The following is a 23,859-nucleotide window of genomic DNA, read 5'->3' as shown; positions in this document are numbered from 1 at the left end:
TCATGCCATTTTCTTTTAGGAGACGGGGAGGGGGAGTCACGTGGGTTAGTGACAGCTTAAAGGAAGCAATTTGATTGGCTTTCCTGCCCCCCCTCGGCCCGTCCCCTGTGATAGGCTGTCCTTGGCGACGTCACGGCGATCAGCTGTTAGAGCTCCACAACAACAACAAAAGAAGGCGCAGTCGGGGAACCGAGGAGGAAACTGACTGAAAGAAAAACGCTCAACCACACTGTGACTCCCGATGTATAGTCCATAATCTAACGATTTTTATATTTTATTTCTTCCGCGAAGAAACAACAAGTTTTTCTATTTTTCGAAAAGTAACGTATCTACCTCCGTTTTAAGGATCTTAATCGCGATTTGAAGTCGTTTACATCTCCTCTTTCTGCCGCAGGTGGGTTCTTTGTTTTCTTCTCGGTGAACATTAACGACCCTGCTGCCTCAAATGTTGATGCTAATGATCTTTTTCACCCGCATCGCGGTAAAGACAGCTCATACTTCAGCACTCGGGCTGATATCAAGAAGCTTCGATGTGTTATTGCATTTTTTTGCATGTTTATTCGGCTCACTGTCCAGAAACCGCTCAGCCCTGGTAGGCTTTTTAAGAATCAAGGTTTACATATGGCTTAGCTCTGTATAAACTTCGTGTTTTGTCTTGTGTTTTGTTTTGTCTTCAAGAGGGTTTTGGGTAATCCTTGAAAATATTTCATCACATATCTCTCGAGCTAAAAGTTTAACAGGCAGCCAGGCTGTGCACTGCAGTTCAGCCCTGGCAGTGTAGAATTACAGCCTCCTCCCCTTCCTCTTGTTTAACCATCAAAACCGTCCAACGCTCACAGGCTGCCCTTCCACATTATCTCTGGACCAGTTTAGCTTTGTCTCCCCGCAGACTGGTTGACAAATCACATTAGGACTGAGGAAGTGAGCCGATTACTTGATCGACCCATCGATAAATAAACTGAACAGATGTGATTATTCCACGTAAATTGGATGAAATGTCAAACATTCCCATTTTTTTTAGCAGCTTTTGGATTTCGGGGCCGAGAAAACAGACATTTGAAGATCTTGAGCAGAGGGGACTTCTGCCAGGCTTTTTCTAGCTAAAACAATACACAGAGCAGACCTGGTTTTAGCCTTATATATACATTTAATCGAACAAAAACAGGAATAACAATAGTTTGCAGCTATATACAATAATTAAGACTAGAACAGCTAAGAGATTAATATGAAAGCGAGAGGTAATTATTATAGCGGTGTGAGTTGTATAAAATGCTGTTTGCCCACTTAAATGTATGTAATCTGTTTTGTCCTCCTTTATCCCAGATTATGGGACATCCATTGTGGTTTATTCCTAATCCTACAGTCTACACATTATAGAGGCATCATATCGAAGGATTTTAAGCTGCCTTTGTTACTGCCTGTTTAACACTTGACTGAATAGTTAGTGCGAGTTCTGATGCAATAGATGCAATTGTCCTACATCAGTAATCCACATGCTGTGTGACCGGTTTAAGGATATCAATCGGTCATAAGGAAAGGGGAGCTTATTTTTGTGTGTGGTGATAAATGTCCATCAATCATTATTTATCCATGAAATGTGCTATTGAGATGGGGGAGGGTGAATAGTTTGGGAGAAACAGGTGCAGCAGATTAGGCTACCAGCCCGTTGTTGATGGTGCCACAGTCAGTCAGCTAAAAACATCTCTCTGTTTGCTGTTCGTCACAGCTGCTTGGTGTTTACAGAGGCGGACTCCACTGCAAAGCTGAGAGCTCTCAAATTTTCTCCACTTTGCTCAGTGAGAATGACAGCCGAGAAATACGAGCGCGGATGTGGAACCTAACGTCTCATAGCGCTTCTATTGAAGCAAGGAGCGCATTCAATTGCAGGTTGAAAAACTCCGACATTTGGGTTTTAATTTGTTGGCTGCCTGAGTTGAGACATTCCAGCTGGTTTGGGTTTAGGATGACTGTTCGTGCCTGCCTCCTACTGGTGATTACGAATAAGCGTAACAGCTTGTGTAAATGTTGAGGAGCAATCCGTGATTTACACCAAAGATTATCCTATTGTTTGTTTTAATGCTGATTTAAATCCAGACAACTAAAAACGGACTACATTTATACTTTTTCTAATGTGGTCATTTTGCAACCAAGGATGTGAAACAACATTTATATCAGTTTGTAAGGTTTGAGTTTTTTTTAGATAGTTCTGAATAATAAATCTTGACAGATTTAAGAGCTAGAGCATTAATTAAAGCTCAGAAAGATACTTTTTGATTCCATCATATTAAAAAAATACAAATAATGTGAACACATCTTATTACACATAGTAAGCAGTGGACTTTTTTAATGTTTATTTACCACTAATTATTACATGCAAATATAACAAATCCTCTAGCAGACAAAATATGATACAATGATGATGTATACAATATGTTAGTTAGGGGGTATCATAAATAGTGCATTATCTTTTTATTTGCCGAGCTTTGTGTCTGTCTGCTTTTGTCTCCAGTAAACCATTATTTGCACAGTATATAGCCTGAAAGGTAAAAGACAAAGGGGAACCTGCCACTTCATGCACTTTCCTTCTATAGCTTTCTTCTTCTTGATTCAGATCTGACCATCAACATTTTTATTAACCAAGTTCTGAAAACTGGCAGCAAGACAGGCAGATAATCCAGTTTTGTGAGATTCTATTGAAATGAAACGGTAAAACCGGTAACAAAAGAAGGATTTAAAGAGCGAAGGAGGGCATTGTACACTTGGCTTAAATCCACTGAGACTGTGCCAATGGATGCCATTTATACAGCAGCTGCAGTGGGACAGTTACACTGATCACTTTTCATTTTGTCTACTTTTCCTAATGTGAAACGTTGCAGTGAGCCCAGCACAGGCTGTCAGCCAGCTGTGTGCTGCATGTCCTCTGAGAACAGCAGAGCTCTTTCTGTATGAGTGAATATGACACAGACAGGACAGCTTCACTCTGTGTGCTTCCATCAGATCAATATCCCCAGAAACTGCAGCTGCGGCTTGCCTCCATCAGGCCTGACAGGAAATTAATCAAGTGAAGATGATAAGTCTGTGTAAACAGGCGAATGCTGATACTGATAGAACTGCTCTCAGAGTGCCTGTTGTGTGTGTGTTTATTTATCTGAGATTCACTTGTGTGTGTATCAGCCATCTTTTGTGAGGGATTAGGAAGGTATTCTAGGCAGGTGAAAGCAGCAGCTGTAGATATTTACAACCAGGCTTTAGAATAAACTATAGAAACCATTATATTGCCGTAGATGAGCCATCCCAGGCAAAAGTTAGTAAATCTCCTGTTGAGATTCAAATTTTATTTCCTTTTCTCAAACTGAAACAGAAAACAGGAAGAAGAACACACAGAGAGGGCTTTTAAGGCACACCACTAAACATAGATAATGCTTTTTGTTTGAATATGATATTTATATATATCATTTGTTTTAGTGGGCATGCAGCACTAAGTGCAAGTAGAGTATCTTTTTTGTGGTTATAAGATTACTGGTAACTTAGTAACTACTTGGCTTGCCTCTAAGATTGTTTGCTTTCAAAATCGTCGTCTGACCCATATTTTATTTTTGAACAAATACCACAGACGCACTGCAAGTTCACTTCTCCTCTCTTTTTCCTCCTCAAGAAGTAAAGGAAGTTTTGAAACCATTGCAAGTCTGTAAACATAAATCTGCTGGAATCAAAAATGTTTATATTAAGTCATAAAGACATATGACTGTGTAACCAATAAAAACGGATTCCCAACTCTTTCCAACCTCTTTCTTTGTTTACAGCTTTAGTTTTCCGGTTCAGTGACTGGTCTGGTCCAGTCTCAAAGTTTCCAGCAGCTTCAAGCAAATCTGTTATAGCAAGAGCTCACATCCTGTTCAACAGAAAATCGCAGTCAGGCACAGTTAAAGATGGGCTAGTGATGAAAGTGGAGTATTAAAAAGCTGAAGAGACTCATTCTTCCCTCAGGACTTGGTGAAGACAAAAAAAATGGTGCCAAATGGAAGATGAACATTGGACTTGGAAACAACTTGATTACATTTTGTAAAAACACCATTTACAAGACTTACTTTATAAGACTTACCTCAGACTTTCCCCCATGGTTTGATTTTGAGAATTGATTTGAGGAGGATTAGAAAAGCAGCTTGTTTTGAATTTAAGAGGGCTCTACTGACGGGATAATTTTCTCTGTCTTGTGTCATTTCAGGACTTTCTTTCATATTTTTGCACTCGTTGAATACTGACGTTGAGCGATGTCTAGCCTGTGTCTGCTGGCCCTCAGATGATCCATGACCACACCTTATTGATGCACTTTAGCACCTTTCCAGAGCCTTCAACCCGCTGTGCACCCTGCAGCTGATGACCAAAAAGCTTGCCCCTCCGCCCCGCCGTCGCCCTGAGCTACGTGCCGCCCTCAGTCCCTTACTGAGCCTCACACCCCTGCAGGACGTCCCAGGATGTTCCAGAGGTTCGCCAGCGCTCTGTTTGGGGATGATGTGGATGAGCTGAGTCGATGCAACAGACCTGGAGACAGCAAGGAGGAAGAGGAAGATGAAGACTGGATACTGGTCAACTACCTGGGTAAGTCTGACACACAGAAAAATAAATGATGGGCTAGTTACACTCCCTCGCTCATTTCCAGTTTCTCATGATAAAGAAAGTAATGTATTACTGCTCATATATATAAAGCTCTGCAGTGTTGTCACATCATCACATGTTCATCTGATGTCTCATGTTTATTAGTACTTACAGTGGAAAGTATTTCTCACCCCTGAATGTGTGTATGTATCGTACACTTTTTTCAGCTGTTTTCTTTATTCCCAGATGAGTTTTTAGACAAGGAAACCACAGAAAGAAAAAAACAAAAGGAGAGACCAGAAACACGATTTCATGACAGAATGTATTATAGAGACGCTGCTTAACAGTACAAAACATTCCCGTTTCATATTAGGGCTTAAAAAAACATCCAATGACTGTATTTCACACTCAATTTACTACAGAAGAGTAGCATAAATCCCGCAATGGCATGATGCATTTCTTGCTTCATCCACAATAACGAAAAGCGTTTTGTGTTTCATAACGTGACAATGTGCACGTTTGGCCAGAAGAGGAGGAAAGAGATGGTAAACAGATAATGGCTAATTCATGCTTTCTGTGTACACTTGCCAGGGTCAATCATCATTATTTTATCCATGTGCTGAGATTCGCGTGTAGTATGGATTGTAAGGATTGCAGGCTACAGACCTGGTATTTATGGGACATAACTGTGGTCCTATGAGCAAAGACATTTGTTTGAGGAGAGGCTTTGTGATGAGATTTTCAGTCATGAACAGGATACACAAATTGTGTTATTTCCTTTTTGAACGTTTTCCTTCTTCTATTCTGCAATATATAATAAACACTAAGGCTCCTTTTTGTCCTCTTGTGAATTTGCTATTTTCCTTTTTAATGCAGATAGGTCAGCTGTCCCAACACATCCCCTTAAAATGTGGTATGAATAGAACTGCAGGCAAGTGCTTATGTGTAAACCATCAATTATCTTTAAACATACACCTTGACAGTTACAGTTCAGCTCACGTGTAAGAACAGAGACAGTTAAGACTCTGACTGACCTGCAGATGTTAATTTAATAACTTTACCCCCATTAGCAGTCAGCTGATGTGTCTTGTTCCTAAAACTTTGTAATTTAAACAAAGATTTAGCTGAACTTCAGGCAATGACTTCTGTAGCACAGCTGGTCTTAATGTGACATCATCCACATCATGCAGTGCAGCTTTAATGTTAAATCAAGTTGAAAGCTATTTGAATAGCAGCTGCAGCACCATAAATATTTAAACAATCGCAGATGCTGGACTTCGTAGGCAGCTTCAACTTCACAGCATAAGTTCTAAAGATGGTCATTTGATGGGTGAAACAGAAAAAACTTCACTTTTTGAACAAAAGCTTCTGTATACTTGTAAAGCAAATAAATAAAAACGTGACAATTAAAATAAAAAATACATGTATTTACCTCAAATATGTGGAATAAAGTATGTGAATCTATTTGTTAAAAAAATCAGTTTAAGAAGATTAGAGTAAAATCACATGAAAACAGACAGTGAGACTGATTGGAAGGTCAAAGGAAAGCTAGTATATGGATTTGAAGTTAAGATTAGTTTGTCAAACTGATACTTTATGTCCAGAGATAGAACAAACTGACATAGAGCAACAGGCTCGGATGAGAGGTAGTGTATAACTTTAGAGTTTTGTCATGGCAGGTAAAAGTCGAGCCAAGTTTCCAGAACTGTCTGAGACCAAAAACAGATCCCAGTCAAAACAGAAGTGACATAGAGAGAAGTTCGTCAAGTCGCACACACTGTATGCAGCAACATGACACACTGCAGTGACTTCCAGCGGGCTCGGAGTGAATCTTGGCTCAGCTTTGCTTTGGCCCACCGTTCACCTACCGCCAATCTTGACTTGACTTGACAAGTCTCCGATTCCATGGCTGTGTGAATATTTCAGAGGGGGGAAACAGACTATCTGCCCCACTTTGGGCTTTGAGGGTGTGGGTAGCATGTTAGACATCAGGCAGTTTATGGAGAAGTCAACTGGTAAACCGGCCAAACAAAAGCACCCAAGGAACCTGATGAGGTAAAAATAGATCCTAGTTGTTCCCTTTCTGGACCGGTGTAGGTGAACATGTATGGTCTCTGAGCTGCGTCTGACACCCCGGATTTCTGTCTCAATTTTCCAACGAAACTAAATTGAAAACATTCTAAAAAATTGGGTAATTTTGAATAGAAAAATAATTAAATGTATCTGTATATATCTGAAAAAACGTGAGAGGCATCACAATTCTCTTGAAACATAATTTTTCAATTTACCTACAGTTTTGTGAATGTCGCATCCCCATTAGCCACATACATGTAAACATGCATGCATACGTTGGCTCCTCATGCGTTGTGTTTTATAAATTATTGTTGCTTGCAAAGTAAAGCTAAATTTACAGATTCTGCAGACTAATGAATGGAAGATTTGGTAAAGAGTTGAACTGATCTGGGTGAATGTGAATAAAGCTGTTTGCTGTACTGAAAACTTTCAGACCCAGCCTTTGTGGTCTGTAGAGGAAACTGAATTATGTGAGGTCAGATGGTTCATTTGTAATCTAGACCGACCTTATTAACCCACCGCACGGCCAGCCACAGTGTCCAAATCACTGCTGGCCCTCACTACTTAAGCTCACTCCTGCTGTAGAGACTTTTAGTTCAGTTGACTCTGCACACCTGTACCTGCAGCCTCTGCAGGAGGAGATCTGCTGCTGATAGAATCAGTGAGGGTTGTGCTGCTGCTGCTGCTGCTGCGAGGATAAAGTGAGCATGCGATCAGCCGCTGGGCACTGAGTCAGCACTCTGCAGCTTCGCTGTCCTGTTGTGGGTAAACAAGGATTCCTCTGTGAACTCCTGAGAGTCCGAGCCACCGGGTGCTGCTCATGTCACGTGTGAAAATGAGCTTCAAACACTTGCTCACTCGCACGGAAACAATTTACATGTATACACTAAAAGAGCAGAGGTCATGGGAGATGATTTGTTGACAGTGCTATGATCTTAAGACTGAAACCTTCCTACCTGTGTTTGGTAAAGAAATTAACTTTGTAGAGTATGAAAAAGATCAAACATGTCTTGTTATTTACAAGCTTTATTTAGGCACTGAAGAAAATAGCATGTCCTTAAACAGAACTAAAATCAAACAGAGACATCTGCTTAGTCGACACGGGGTTATTTTTAGCATTCTGTCTGCTAGCTTGAGATCATGTTTCCACCTCAAGACTTCCTGTTTCTCAGTTAATCATTAGGAGCTCATGTTGGATAAAAACAAGACTGATCCTCTGATCTGCAGCTTTTGGTGAGCCTCCAGGTTTGCACATAGCAGATATCTAGCAGGGCTGAATGTTGGCATGTTTACAGATGATTTATGCACGAAAGAATGTGCAGGGGTTGTTTCTGCTGCTTCTTGTAGAGGAAAAAAGAGTCAGATGGTAGTGAGGAGATAACGCTGCTCTCTGACTGTGACACAGGTTTAGCAGCTCACAGCCATGTTTTCACTCACAAACAGAAACATGTGTGCAGGCTGCGGTTTCAGTTGGACATGCAGAGCGGGTTTGCCTGCAGTTCCCTGGCTGCTGGCATTCACAAAATGATTGTTTACATCTGACAGAGTCCCTGCCGTTGAACAGACAAGCTACAGTACCTCATGCTGGCAGACTGCAGAAATTACACTGTTTCACTTTGAAAAGGCCTGTGGAGCTGAAAGAAGCACCATTTTCCTTGTGGATTCATAATGTCCGTGGTATTATTGAAGCTTCCCCCTCCACTCAAAAATTCTACTACACTTTTGAGTGTCTTTCTTTTTTACACAAGTGCTTTACAGACAGTTTAGATTGGTATGGCTCAGACTGCTCATATAATATAACATATTTCACACATTGAAGCATAGATTGAAAAAGAATTATGTTTTTAAGTAAGTTTTGTATATGTAAAGTTTTATGTTAGTGCATAATAGATTGATGAAAAGTTCATTTTAGTAACTCCACCTCTTCCTCTCTCTGCAGCTGAAGCATGCTCCGGTCACTGTAATGATGGCCTCTCTGGATCCACAGTCAGCCCTGAGGATGAGGAGGAGGAGGGTCTGGTGATGATCCCTTCCCCTATAGGCAGCCCTGCTATCCGCTATGCCTCCTGTACTTCCCTCAACTCCACAGCCGACACTGACCCAGACGGCGGCGCAGAGGAGGAAGATGATGTAGACGACGAGGAGGGCGGCTTTCTGCGTCTGGACGCCTGCTCTCTGGAGGAGAGCTGGTTTGTCACCCCCCCACCCTGCTTCACTGGCTGCAGCAGCCAGCCAGTCCTCCTGGAGACCAGCCCTCTGGAGAACCTGCTGATCGAGCACCCTAGCATGTCCGTCTATGCCCACCACAGCCCCCCACGACTGACCCTTGACCACCTGCCACGACGCTCACTTGACCAGGAACTGGACTTTTTGTCCAGCAATATGTCCACAGATCCGACAGGCGCAGGTGGAAAAGAGAAGGCAAGATGCATGCTGGATGGACCTCGACACAGGTAAAATCGTTAAAATCCAATTAAATTAATCCAGGTTCTGATGGAGAGAATTCGGTTTTAATCTAAACATTCTCTCAAAAGCATTTAGTCTTTTTATACTTTTCAATTCATAACATGAATTAAGTAGCTTTGTTATCTCATAACAGAAACTGATGCTGTTGTTGTAGTTTGGCTTCCTCACAGTTTTAAATGTGAGATTTTTACTGTGGAGAAAGTTAACAACACTTCAGTCAAATTCAGTTTTCAGTTCAGTTTTTGCATACAGCACCGATTCACGAAGATATGTCATCTGACGTCACATTAAACAGAGAAAAGGTCAAATTATATACAAATTATTTTAATCCAATTAAATCCATTTATGGTTGTAGATGTAGCTGTAATCTAATATGCATCAGTAGTCTCTGGGCAGAGGGCGTTGGTAATATAAATATAGATAGTAACATAGATATCTAAAAACTAAAAGTGGCCTTGGAAGGTTTACAAGGAAGTGGCATAAATGGTTGATTTACATTCTAGTGATTTCAAAGGTTCTCAAATGTATTAATTTTGGTTTTGAGAGTATAATAGGATCTCTGACATGAAAGGAACCAGCGTTTAATTGGCTTTTCATTTACCTCATAGATTAGCAAGATCATTCTCAGTTCCCTGTCAGCTAATCTGCTCCGTGTTGCTATTTTCTGCCCCCTGCAGGCCAGAGATGGCAGTCGTGCAGCGCCGCTCCGGTCTCCACTCCCCCTGCTACGCCGCGGCACTCGCTGCCCACAACGGCCTTCTGCAGCAGCGGCCGGGTAATGCCACCCAACGCACCCAGCCGCTGTCCCGCAAGGCCCTGCGGCGCCTCAACCTGCTGCGCCCCCCGAAAACCGGCACAATGCACCTGCACCAGCCCAGCCAGAGGCACCTCAACTTCTGAGGTGTCCTGACATCACCTTCATCTACATCATCCTCAGCGTCAGTACAGTACAGGAATCCAACACTGGCCACCCACAAACACCCACCTCTGTTTTTTTTTCAAACTTTTTGTCAATAAACCAACACCAGCAACTAGCGAGTCCAGAATCAGCCACTGATGACCCACCTGAACTGTTCCGATCGGAAATCTGATTGGGCAGTGAAAGGGATCGTGGTTGGTGTATTTTATCTCATCGTATCAGGTTTTTGGCCAGTGAAGAGATTCCATTCTCCCATCTTCTTCATTTATCCGTTCTACTTTATATTGATGCTGAGAAGGGACGTGAGAGGCAAAGCTCGTCAAGTGCTCCCCCTCCCTCCTTCAGCCAGTTCATCCTCTTTTTCAGACTACTTTGTGTCCATCACAGAGAGAAAGTGGTGACACAATGACTCCCTCTTTTTCTCTTTTTCCTCTTGTTCTTAACGGATGACTTAACGTGTAGAATCAATGCTGTAGGTCACTTTATTCGGCGGCAGGTTCACGGCGTGGCAGGATGATCCTGTGGTGTCATTTCAGGGTCTCACAGAGTAACGATCGTTGGTCTGGCTTTTTGGGCAAGTTAACATGACAGCTGGAGACATTTCAGGCCATAAATCACTTGAATATGTACAGTGCAGCAGCACAACGTTTCCATTTAATCAGACAGGAGTGTTGTGATGAGACTTTGAGCTCAGAAAGTTGCCAGTGTCAGCATGTTCACACTGGAGGCTGCTGTTGCAGGAAGACAGCAGGAAGACAAAACCTTAAAGGGAAAAATCCCCTTAAATAATCCAACATTGTTACAGTCTAGAACTCTTTTAAAGTTGCTTTGTCTGTTTTTGTCTTGATTGAGACAGGGTCAGGGTACATTCTGAGTCCATGTTTGAAAGACTTTTATGGTGCAATAGAAAATCACTGCCTCTTTAAACATAAAATACTTGATAATTTTCCTGGATTTACAACCTGAGGAGTCACTTAAATAATTTTATATTGTGTTGCCGTACAAACTATTTCAACACGATATTTACTGTAGCCCTATTTAACAAACTTGAACACAATCCAGACGTGAAGATGTTTCGTTCGCAGCTTTTCCTGTGAAACCAGAGGGTGTAGTAACTGAAAACTGAGAGACAGAACAGAGAGTTGCAACATAATTAGACTCAAACTCACCCCTGAACTGTAGCTGCTTTGCCTCTTGGTCTCTTTTCTGCTCTTGTCGATACAGATGTAGATTTTTTTCATTGAATTTCCCTCTTTCCCTCTTTCTTTCTGCATTTCACTATTTCTTTATTCACATGACCTCGTGTTTTCATTAAAATGAGCAGTTATTTGCAAAATCTGAAAGCACCACAGTTACAAATGAAGCCAGAACAAAACCAATAATCAAAAAGTAACTGTTTCAGAGCCTTTCTTGAGGGGGATTTGTCCCCTTAGTTTCCTGCCTTTTGAGCTCTACAGCGCCACCATTTTGCTAAGTTCAAAGCTTCCTGCAGCACCGCCTGAACCTGCCTCTGACTTTATAATTCAGTAATTGTTTTTTTTTAATACAAAATAAAAAAGATGGTAAAAATGACTGGGTTAAACATCACTAAACGCCTTGTTGTAACGGTAGCTTTGAGATGGATAGAAATGTAAAAAAAAAAAAAAATGTATGTAAAAAAAAAAAAACTTCCAAAAAATATTTTTTTGAAAAGAAAAAACAAATTACATATCAGTATGAAGTTATATGCGTCTATGGTTTCTTGCTTAGGTATGTGTGATTGTGTTAGTGAGCAATCTGTTGCATGGTTGTAGAGTTGTGTTGGTGTCACGATGGTGGAAAAAAGAAAAGAAAATCGACTATTTTTTTTCTTTTTGTTTGTTCTCAAATGAATCTGCAGTCCACTTCTCAGGGTCACAACCAATCACCTTTACACTTTAGGAAAATGCAGATTTACTTGACGGCTAATGATTCTTTGCTCGTGCTTGGACTTTTCCAGCTCTTTCCCTGCGAGCTTTCCCTCATGAAAACCTCTGTGAGAAATACTTTTTACTTTTAGTTTTGTGTCTAAAAGGCTTCTTTTGGTCCCGGACTGGGAAAATAAACTATGACTTGACTGTTGGGAATCCATCGAGATGCAGAGAAACTGTTGGTCTTTTTCAGCTATGTTTATAGTATTTTTTTTTGGTAAATTGTACCTAACATGGTTTTAGAAATGTACTTTATATTATTTCAGCTTTTCTATTTTCTACGCTAAATTAGTTACATTTTGTTTAACTAATATTTAAACCAAAAAAGTAGCAGTGATCTTTAACCTTTCACTAGTTGGTAATACTGATGTTCTTTTTGTGTGTGTGTTGCTGAAGTGTTTGTTAACAGCTCTAGGCCTCGGTGCTCTGACATAGTGGACTGTTTCATGTTTTAATGTGTCTGCTGTAGGGAAAGTGGAGCCCAGGCCGAGTCACCACACTGCAGGAGGAGAAAAATATTCAATCATACAAAGTGGCAAAAGTCTATGGAAGAACTTTACTGCCAGGAAACGAAAAAAAGAAAACCTAGAATAACGTTTAAAGTCAAAATTGCAAGACATGTAAATATTGTTTTCAGAGTTACTCAAATGTAACTCACATTTTGATTTGCTTACTTGTCAAATGATTAGATTTTTTTCATTGTTTGTTTTTGTTAAAATGTTTTTACCTACTTTTAAATTTGATAAAACTTGATTAATCTTTCATTTTTAATTCAAGGTTATCAGCAAATCATTTTGGCTTGCGTGTGTGTGTTTTCTTTTCTTTAACCTGCAGAAATGGGCTTCAGTTTTTAGAAAAATATCTTGAAACGAGTGAAGGCCTCTAACTTAACATTTCACTGATTTACTCTAGAAAATTCTTTGAATGTGGTCAAATCCAATTCAATCGTTACTAGATCATTATCTGAGAATATCGCAGATAAAGTCAGTCAGTTTAAAGTCACAGTTAGGGGAATGGATTCTGCTTGATATGTCAGTCCAGTATGAACACATTTAATGACAACTCATTTTAAGAGCCAGAAAACGTTCAGTCACCTATTGAGGAAAACTTTTTTGTAGTGTGGTCCCTTGTCTTTGGTTGTATTGATCGGATGGTAGCATCATTAAGAAAGCACTAACACACGTTTGTTCGGCGCCTGTGTGACTTATTGTAAATAATGATATGGAGTGGGTCTCTGGTGTATGTAAGCCTTTCTTTTCATTCTTGAATGTCTCACTTTCTCTGCTATCTACCTTTGCAATCACAAGTGATGATATATTGTGTTACTGCAATGTTTTTGAAAAAGACAAGCTTAAAGAGAGAAGGGATCGGAGGAGATGTCGGCGGCTCCTCATGCTGTCAGGAGCCTTAAATGTTTTATTTGTGTTCTCGTTTCTGTTCTCAGCTCATCTCTCCATCAGCAAACTAACAGGGATTTCTAATGTTTTTGTTCAATGCCTTGAAATTTGTGGATCATGTGCCTTCCAGGTTGAAATGTTATAATGACAATGCATCAATGAAGAACTTGAACTTTTTCTCTTTTTTTTTAATGCACCAATTGGACTTAATAGATACAAAAAGACATCAGAAACCAACTATGCATCACTCGGGGGAAGCTCATACGCTCTTGCCGCCACCATCCGCCGAGCCCGAGTACAGGTTTCCTAATGACTCAACAAACCAGACAGAATGATGTAGCAAAATCTTTTTTTTTCACCTGTCTTTTTGTTTTTAAGTGTGAAGAATATCTTGTGGCATTTTATTTTTAGGTGTGTTAAGTGTTAGACGTGTTTTTTTTTGTGTAGTTTACTGGAATAATACAGCACTTTGCCAAAAAGAAAAAAAAGGTGTAGGAATTTTAGGGTTAACTTTTTATTTATCGATATAACTGGTCTCCTTCTTTGTATTTTGGATATATGACAAATTAATTCACTCTGTTCTGATGTCAGAAACAAAAAAAAAAGAAAAAAAGCTAATACAGGAGTGGGGTCATCTGTTTTGGAACTGTAATAGTTAATACATGTGATCTCTTATTAGCCTATAATAAATGTTTTCATACACAAATCTCTGTCTCAGTCTGTTCTGTCTTTACTTTTCTTTGGATGAAACTAAGGTTTTAACTTATCATTCTTGAACAGCGCTGCATTGGACGCAGGCTGCTGCAGCAACCCGATTACTATAGTGACTTACTTTATATCTTCTACTGACATTAGATTTCATGTCATTATAGGCTTTAAAAAACTAACCTAAAATCAGATCAGCTTCAAGTTTGAGTAAAGTCGTAGTAAATGAAGACACCCTAAATTATAATTAAAACAAAGTGGCACTTAGATTTTACATGGTTAGCAAAACTATGATATAAATAATGTTGTGCAGGGTTCATTTTTGATACATAGAAAGTAGTTTTTACTCTTTAATCACTATGCGCTTAAAGGAAAAATTGCTGAGTATGTGATTTGAATTAATGGCCAAACTTTTTTATATTGATCCATACATCAAACTTTATCCATTTAGCGCTTTTATACAAGTCGAATTTAACTAAAAGTGACTGACAGACACACAGGATGGTAAATGTCGACTGGAAAAACAGGTTTTGCTCCAAGATACAAGAAAAATACACATGCACAAAAAGGCAATTTGATCAATCAAATAAGCAGCATAACAATAAAGATAAGGATATGATCAAACTTATTTAGGAGTTAATGGACGATATTCACATTGCTTTGCAACTCTTTATTCATTTTCACATCTGTATATTGCAACTTTACATGTCTCTGTAGGTGCTCTTTGTTTGTCACGGGCATTAAGTGACTGCATTCTATATTTTTGCATAATTTTGTATTTGTTTTGTCTCCTTATGGTCACTTTTCATTACTTTGTATTTCTTTTTGGTCATTGTCTTTTGTGATTGTTTTAGAGCTAAATAGTCAATTTACCTCTCTTTGTTGTCTTTTTGCTTCTTTTTATCAACATTCCTAGATAAAACTGTGGTTATGATGTGCATCTCTCAGTCCTTTAAGTGTCTCTTTGCTGTTGTTTGACTGTTCATTGTGTGCCTGCTGAGTCATTTTAGTCTCTCTGGTCACTTTATGTCTCTTTGTTGATATTCTTCATCTAATTACAAAAATGTCTTTTTGTAATCAATTCATGTCACTATGTATTTTTCATCTTTACAGGACCAATAGAGTCTCTTTCTGTAGGCATTTAGTGTCCTTTCTTATCTTTTTTCATAATTTGTGATTGATTTTTCTTATTTCTTTGTGACTGTTTTCTACCCTTTAAAGTAGTTAGGAGTCTTTGTGGTGCAGCTTTGCATCTTAATGCGGTCAGATTGAGCTTTTGTGCTTCTTTGTGCAACTTGGAAAGTACTTTGAGGGGGTTTGTTTTGTTTTCATCTGTTTGAGAATCTCTGTGGCAAGTTAATTAACGTTTCACGGGATAAAATAATAATGTTTCAGGCATTCATTCATTGTTAAATGCTAAATGAAAGCCTCAAGTCAGCACAGCTCTGTTTGACAGCTACTCCACGTGCTGAGAATGTTTACATTCAACGGAAGAAGCACGCGGCTGTCACCGCTCGCCCTCTCATTGGCTCAACGTCACAGAGATTCCTCCCATAGGCAGGACTTGCATGCGGAAGTTGTTTCGATACCGCGTAAAACTTTAAATATAACTCTATAAAACCCAAGATTTATTTTAACTATCCAACGCGAAACGATTTTTCAACGTGTATCGAGTCGTTAAAGTTCAACCGGAATTTACGGAAAGCGGTGTTTACTTCACAGAACGTTCCTGCGCTTCGGTGGCCGTTAGAAATGAATACAATCTTTGGTGAAATACGGTGAACAACCCGTTTAACATCACCTAACAGTTATATGAAGTAATCTTGTTGCGAAGCTAAGTAAATTGACCATTTTAAAACTGCTCTGTGTTGTTGATTTGTAAAATCGACGTTCAGATTTGAACATTTAGCGCGTTTATGTTAACCGGGAACGAGCATGCGCAGTGGCACAGCGAGCAGATGCGGATATAAGGATTGGCGCCGGCGCCACAGCTGATGCATTCATTCATTCTTCACTGAGGAGGAGGTAAGACCACCAACCCTGAGCACACATATACTCTAATTTTGGGTATTTTTAGGTTAGATTTCTGCCCTTAAAGTCTCCCTGATGTTTGAATAGTGAGTTTAGATTGTAAAGAATCATTTTAATGTAGCGTTTTCTATAAAGTGGCTTTTTAAACCTTGACATGGAAATAACTGCAGGCTTAATGTAGTTTTAACACTTCTCTTACTTTATTAGACTGAGTTCGCTCATCCAGTACAATCTGCTTTATCTCGATTATTTTGTCTTTTCTCGTGTGGAGAAAAGATGGGACTTTACTTTAAGTTTGTTTGTACAAACATCGAGGCAGCTCTTAGACTTTAAGAATAGTTTTTAGTGTACCCTTTGCTCTGTCAACCATTGATTAAACAAGTTCTCTGGTGTTTACATGCAAAAGCTGAAGTTCGACACTTTATGTGCATATACATATAGGGGATAGCCGGTTATTGTTGACCTAGTTAGCAGTTACCGGGCTTAGTTTGCTAATTACAGTAGCTCCCCTCCACAGCTTAGCCTCGCGGTTTCCTTAGTTTGCCCGACTTTATTGACCTGAAATGGGCTCTGAAAAGGCTCTCCTTTAGATATGTGGCTCTCTGGAGCTTGTCCAGACAGTTGAGAACGGTTAAAAGGTGTTATGGGTCACCTTTAGCTGTCTTTTGTACTAGTTTTCCCTCGCAGACTTGGGGTAAGTTGGGAGAGGCAGGGCTCAAATCCTCCCGCTTCTGCGTTGTGGAAATTGGCGCGTCTTTGAGTTTCAATCCTCAATAAAAGTGAAAAATATAGCAGTTTAACCTTCTCAAACTACAGTAAAGATGTTTAGAGACATGTATTTATTCGATAATGTTAAGAAACTTGAGGTAAAATGTCGCATTTTTTCGCTTTTTTTGTTTGAAATCGAGGGAGCCAACAGCCCCCCTCCTTGTGTGCAGCAGTTGCCACTAGACTAGCTTACAGAACCTGGCTGGCTAGTTTTCCTCTGTGTTCATCATATTAGTTCATTTTTAACCTTTTTTCTTAAACTATGAACCAGAGAGTTAAACGATATTTGCATGTTGTCCTACAGTTTTATGGATCGCCGGGTAGTGTTTTTGTTGAGCAACTTTTTTTGGGGTGGTCACAAGCTAAAACTGTATCTGTTATCATAAGCTAGTCAGATCAATACCAGGTTCAAACCGAGCCGGTAGGTTACATTTCTTTGGGACTAGAGTTTCCAGGAACATGTACGGCTCCACCAGGAGTTTCCAGGAGCGAGTTGGGCTTTTTAGAACCATATTTTTTAAAATCTTTTAGTGTATTTGGGGCACTTGGTTCTTGGCCTTTTCAGGCTTGAACAGCCTCACCAGCAACTTGTAACATGTTGTGTAATCAGTGTAGGGGCCCAGTGGCTCTAGCAAATGTCCCCATAATGACTCTGAATACAATGATAGGGATCCAGCTGAAATTGATTAATCTTTTTAGCCAAAATCCTACTTTTATTAGCTCCTACATTCTCTCATTAAGTTAGTTTGTATGTACAGTGTTACAGCTGTTCCTAACTCCTGCTTCTTCTTTTTCTTTTCTTTACAGCGGAGCCATACAATAAGTCGGCACTATGTCTAGACGCAGGTAAGCAGCTTCTAGCTGTAGTTTGTGGGGCCTCACTTGAAAGAGGAACTACATTTTCTCCTGGGGGTTGGGGATGAGCTGAATTGTGAAACCCATGTGTGCAGCAGGCTTTTCTCCTGACATTTAATGTCTTCACTTTCATTCACAAAATTACAGTTTTGGACAGCAGGCATTTAGGGGAATCGCTTGATTAAGTCTACTGAACACCTATGAGATAAACTGATTAAAAGGTGCAACTACTCAGTTTATCTCAGGGGTGTTGAGTAGACTTTTAATTGATGAAATTTCCACTAGTTTCCAAGAGTCCAATGTTTAATCTAGTACTACGTCAGATACATGCTTTTGCACTGCTGTTGCTTGCCTTAAATGTCAATTGTTTCCTTTTATACAAGGGCAGTAAGCTGGGTGACATATGCTTCATCATAAGTTGACGAAAAGATAGATGTTTATCTTTTTTTCCCTTCATCTTCGTCATTTAAGCGGTCGCATTACACTTCAAGCCAGAGATTCAAACACATCTGAGCTGACCGTCAGAGCCTCACTGAAGAAAAGGAAGTCGGAGGTTTGTCTTGTTTTTACTTAAATCTGGTTATTAATCGCAAGTCACTATCTTGTGGTTACTGACGACAAACATGGACTCAACCTTTCATTTTCCTCCTCAGCCCTTTAAGAAGACGCTACAGCCTGCCACCAAGAAACAAAGCTATGAAATACAGGTCAGTGTGTCCACATGCCCCCAGCTCTAAATAATTGTGTGTGTTTATAACTGATAAGAGTTCAGCCCATGATTAGTGTAGTTTATCGTTTGTGTGGGAGCACCCTACAGCCCATTGTGTATTGTCATTTCAAACTGACACATTTTGTGTATTTTCATGTTTTGGCATCATGTTTTTGTTCCTCGTTTAGATCAGTGTGAAGCTATATGTTGGAGTATTTATAAGAAGTGATCTTGCAGTACCTTCATTTGAACAGAAGGAGTCGCCATTTAGCTGAGAATTGTCACAGTTAGAAGACAGTTTTCTTTTAAGAGCACATTTTACAATTGTGCTTTTCACAAAATGTTTCAAGCAGCAGGTCTCATGTGCACAAGTTGGTGACTGAGACAAATATAAGAAGCCTTGGCCAAATAGAAGATTAACCATCAAAATCAATCAAGATCAATTTTTGAACTTGTTTGTTCGCTCTTGTATTTATTTTTAAATTAACAATTTTTTTTTTATTTTTTTTTTTGCATTTCCAGAAGTGTTGGCCAGAGGATGGATTGGGTCCATGCATTCTCACTGAAACTCCCCACAAAGAACTGGAGCCCACGGACCCGTCCAACTTCAAACAATACAGTTTCAAGAACCTCTTCATCAAGCCTCCCCCAATTCCTAGCCTCAGGTAATTGAGGGTTTTACACATTGAGGGCATCGTTCTTCAACAGTTCACTCTGAGACGTTTGCTTTTGTTGCACAGCTGACACCCACCCCACTTTGTATTCAGACTTTAATACTCTCGTTTACTTTGACTCTAAGCTTCCATTTAGTGGGATTGTTCAGGTCACTAAAGCTCTTAGAGCTGTGCTTACACACCCAGGTGATGCAATTTGGGTTTGTTCCTGGGTCTATATGCTCAAATGGGGCCCAGGTACTGTTTGTAATATGCGTATCGATACAGCCAAATTTCAATAATGTAGCAATGTTAATTTACTAAAACTTCACAGCAGACATACTTAAGTTAGTATCTCATTTCTGGTCCCTGGGACAAGGACAGTGGTCCAGTTAACTGGCCATGTCAAAACTATAGCTCAACTCTGTGTATGTAGCTATTCTGAGATGCATCCCACAACGTGTAGGCTGTTGGTCCTGGTCTGATTTCTATCACCCCAACAACTTAATTTACTGTTGTTGGCTTCAGTAGATTAGTCAAATTTGATCTTTTTGGATCATTTGCCTTGTATGGTATACATGTCTAATGGCGTAAAGAGGACGATTATTCAAGTTGAGGATGCTGCTTCTCCAAATTTAAGGAAGCTAATTGTAAAGTGGTCTTTGTCTTCCAGCTGGGCCTGTTCGGAGGACATGTGGATAAAGATGATCAGCAAGGAGCTGAAGTACGTTCATGACAAGAGCTACCTGCAGCGACATCCCAAACTGCAGCCCAAGATGAGGGCAATCCTGTTGGACTGGCTGCTGGAGGTGAGTTATCTTCATTTAAACATCTTTGTTATGCAGGGACTGATCACCACCAAACTAAACCGTATTTGCGTTTTTGTGCAGGTGAGTGAGGTGTACAGCCTCCACAGACAGACAGCATACCTCGCCCAGGACTACTTTGACCGCTTCATGCTGACTCAGGAGAACGTCAACAAAGATTACCTGCAGCTCATCGGCATCACGGCGCTCTATATCGCTTCCAAGATAGAAGTGAGTCCACTTGGACGGATTCAAACAAGGCTGCACCTATTTGGAATAATGAGTTTATAAGATCTGTGTTTTATGTAGCGGCTTATCAGGAATGTCACTAACGCAGTTTTTTAAATTTTTATTTTTCCTTCTTTAGGAAATCTACCCTCCTAAAATCTACGAGTTTGCCTATGTCACAGATGGAGCCTGCGACATGTGGGACATCCAGCGCACAGAGCTTCACATACTAAAGGTATACCAGCTCTTCGTTTAATGGAGCTGATGGTCACAGGAACAGTTGTGGGCACATGCTTTAAACCTCCAGTAATTTTGACTCGTAGCTGTAGATCTTCACTGATGTGAATGTCATCCTGCAGGCTTTAGACTGGAAGTTGTGTCCAGAGACACCCATCTCCTGGTTGAAGCTGTACTCGCAGGTAGAAGCACAGAAAGACGGAGAGAACTTCCTGGAGCCGCAGTTCTGCCAGGAAACCTACATCCAGATCACTCAGGTATGGTCACGCACTCTGCCCCCTCCCTGTTGAACGGTCTAAGCAATATATAGGGTGTAATTTTGCAAATATTACCCATGTGACCATCTCTATGATCCAGGTTGTCTGTGAACAAAACCTGCAACTGACCTTTGGCTTGTGTTGCAGCTTTTGGACTTGTGTATGATGGACATCGGCTCATTGGACTACAGTTACAGTGTTCTTGCTGCTGCAGCCTTCTGTCACTTCTCTACATTCGACGTTGTTCATAAAGTCTCATGTAGGTCTCCTCACCTGCTGTGTCTTGCTTTTTTTTTTTTCTTTTTTTTTTTTCTTTTTTTTTATTAAAGATAATTATGGGTTTTATTCATAACTAAGCCTCAGAATCGCCTCTGTCTGGTAAGTGGTTCTTGCTGAACTCGTATTAATGTTCCCATCTTTTGCAGGCCTGACGTGGGAAAGCGTGTCGGATTGTGTTCGGTGGATGACTCCCTTCATGGACGCACTGCGATCTGAACCCAAACCTCAACTTAAAAACTTCCCCAAAGTCAAAGCCGATGACAGACACAACATCCAGACACATGTGACTTATTTAGATCTGCTGGTAAGCCAAAGCAACACACTAAAAATATATACGTATATATTTTGCTGTCTCATGTAGGTCTCCTCACCTGCTAGCTATATATATATATATATATATATATATATATATATATATATATATATATATATATATATTTTTTTTTTTTCTCCCCCATGTTTGCAGTTGGCATCTTGGTCAGCAGGCTCTGAAAAACAAATTGCATAACTTGATTAATACTAAGGCACAATGTGAAGAGAAAAATTATAACGCTTTGCTTTAACAAAAGCAAATGGTGGTTAAGCTTAGAAACAGTTGAGCTGCCGACTGCCACGTTTTAAGAAAAACGAATAGATTTCCATCCTGACGTTGAACTTTTGTTTTCCATCCTGCAGAGAAAAGCTCAGGAGTGTCAGATCGACGGCCCCGAATGTCCGCTCTCACCCGTTGCCGCGGGTACGCTCCTGACGCCGCCCAGCAGCACAGAGAAGCCAGCCAATCCCTGAGCAGGATGAGGACCAGTGAGACGCGCTACCTCTCTTTAGTCCAACCTGATGTGATGGCCAACCTCTCAGCACACAACTTGTTCAACAGGACGCAATTTAGGCTGACCTCATGTTTTTGTTTTAATATCTTTATTTTTTAAAACACTAACTTCAGACCTCTGGTAGCAGTCCTAGAAACAGTCACCAGAAAATGAATTGGTTAACTGAGTGGATCTGTAATGGAGAAAGAGGATGCAGTTTCCTTTTGATACCACCTCAGATCTTTTTTTTTTTAAATTTTATTTTTAAAGAAATTAGTCAGCCTCGTCAAAATGAGTCGGCTTACCAAATTAAAAAAAAAAAAAATTTTTTTTCTTCCTAAGTGTGAATTTTAGTCTGAACCAGCAGCAGATGTCCTCATAAAAAGACAATTTGACTGACTGCGCTGGTTTCAAGTGGAGAAGCTGGCCATAAAGAACACTCATCAGGCTTTTTTCCCCTTTTCTTTTATAATTAAAAAAAAAAAAAAAAAAAAAAAAAAGGTTTGAGTTTGTGGCAAAGCAGCTCATTTCATACTTTTTTTTTTTTTTTTTTAAAGGTAGAATCTGGGAATTTCACTGGTGCTCTTAAAACTGAGGCAGGGATGCTTCCAGATGGTGCTGCAGCTGATTCTCAGGAAATGAGGGACTCCTGGATTTCTGTCCTGTCACAGGGACTTGTTCCTCTTTAAACGGATGCATTTAAAAGTGTAATGTTTTTAAGTGAACACCCCCACCTGAAACTAAATCTGAATTATCACCACAGATTAACAGATGGCTTTACTCATGAACTACAGCGCGTTCCACAGCTACAGGAGCCATAGGAATGATTGCTTGGACGTGTGCAGGTGCCTTTTTGAATGCACCTGACCTACTTGTGGCTAATTTTTTTTTTTTTTTTTTTTTTTTTTTTTTTGCAACCTGGTTGCACCGTGTTACATTCCTGGGAAACTTGACAATTGTGCAAAGTTTGGCTTTTTCATTTTAAGTGCTTGTATTTATTGATAAGCCTTAGTATGTAAAGGAAAATGTCTGTTCATATGTAAAATCTTTCAGTGATTTGAGCTCAGTCTGATCGCTGCCAAAGGCAAAAGCTATTTATGATGTTCTGCTCCATGACACGTTTATTTACAGTTCTGCATTAAATGTTGTACAGTAGCCTGTCCTCTCTTAGTGCCTTTCACAAAAAGAACTGCATCTTAATTTAAGCTGGAGCGAGCCCAAAGGTGGAGATCAAATACACCTGTGACTGTAAACCTCTGCAGCGAACAATTAACCATGTGAACTGTATGTAGATGTTTAAGAATGTATGGTTTTGTAAATACAGCAATTTGAAATGTGTAATTTCCTTTTATATTTGAATGTTTTAAATAAATGAAGAGAAAAGAATGGCTGTTTTTATTTACTTTTGAAATCAACAATTTGATGCTTTATCAGTTCAGGGAAGTGACTCATTCTGCAATAGTTTTCTTAACCAGAACTTAAAGGACTGAGTTAATAACTAACTTTTAAACAATTCCTGCTTTTTATTTACAGGGTGGGTAACCATCTTTGGATGATGCAACATAACAGCTGGAGCCTTCCTTTCGCTTCCATAAGTTCCAACAAAACTTAAATGAGGACTGGAAATTGCACTTAAACAATAGTTTGAGTCATCACAGGTTAGAAGGAACACTTGTTTCTGTCTTCAAAATCCAGGCTGATCATAATAAAATGGTTTTTAAAACTGTTAAACTGTTCTGATGTATTTTACATTTGGGGGAATCAGAATTTTATTTCTTCTTTTCACAAATCTAAACGAATACTATCACAAGACTTTGGATTTCTCAAAGCAATAGAAGTAAGCGGCGGAATTGCTCAAACAAACAGGTCTAAGTATGCTGTGGTGTTTGTCGTTAAAGCAGCAAAAGAAACACTTGCATGCTGATGTGCAAAAGCTGAAACACGAGATGTGCTGAAATTCTTACTTCATGAGCTGTAACAGGGCTGTAAAATCTGCTTAACGATGTGTCAATAAACCACACACAGGCACAATTTTCTGGACATTTATCAATAAAACAGGTTGAGCTAAACAGTTGGTTGTACAACATAAAAACCTGATCTAAACTAACCAAAACAAGACATTTGG

At 39.8% G+C, this 23,859-nt stretch overlaps 2 protein-coding genes across 2 annotated transcripts; both read left to right on the top strand.

Annotated features, from left to right (window-relative positions):
* The first annotated feature begins 162 nt into the window (after positions 1 to 162).
* On the top strand, positions 163 to 14,106 carry tp53inp1 (tumor protein p53 inducible nuclear protein 1). The gene is given in 5 exon segments (XM_072393734.1): positions 163 to 394; positions 4,226 to 4,426; positions 4,429 to 4,599; positions 8,609 to 9,122; positions 9,813 to 14,106. Coding segments are annotated over 4 exon segments (957 nt in total). The 5' UTR covers positions 163 to 394; positions 4,226 to 4,377; the 3' UTR covers positions 10,036 to 14,106.
* Positions 14,107 to 16,101: 1,995 nt separating this feature from the next.
* Positions 16,102 to 21,957, top strand: ccne2 (cyclin E2). Its single transcript, XM_072393733.1, has 12 exons — positions 16,102 to 16,130; positions 17,712 to 17,750; positions 18,231 to 18,312; positions 18,413 to 18,466; positions 18,991 to 19,133; positions 19,795 to 19,930; positions 20,012 to 20,158; positions 20,295 to 20,390; positions 20,515 to 20,649; positions 20,797 to 20,908; positions 21,075 to 21,232; positions 21,604 to 21,957. The coding sequence occupies exons 2-12, from the start codon at positions 17,737 to 17,739 to the stop codon at positions 21,712 to 21,714; spliced, it is 1,188 nt and encodes a 395-aa protein (XP_072249834.1). The 5' UTR covers positions 16,102 to 16,130; positions 17,712 to 17,736; the 3' UTR covers positions 21,715 to 21,957.
* Positions 21,958 to 23,859: the final 1,902 nt, after the last annotated feature.

Source organism: Leuresthes tenuis, unplaced genomic scaffold (assembly GCF_036924035.1).
Source record: "Leuresthes tenuis unplaced genomic scaffold, fLeuTen1.0.hap1 SCAF_10, whole genome shotgun sequence".
Taxonomy (NCBI): Eukaryota; Metazoa; Chordata; class Actinopteri; order Atheriniformes; family Atherinopsidae; genus Leuresthes; species Leuresthes tenuis.
The sequence above is the reverse complement of the archived record's forward strand: the minus strand, read 5'-3'. Positions and strand labels throughout refer to the sequence as shown.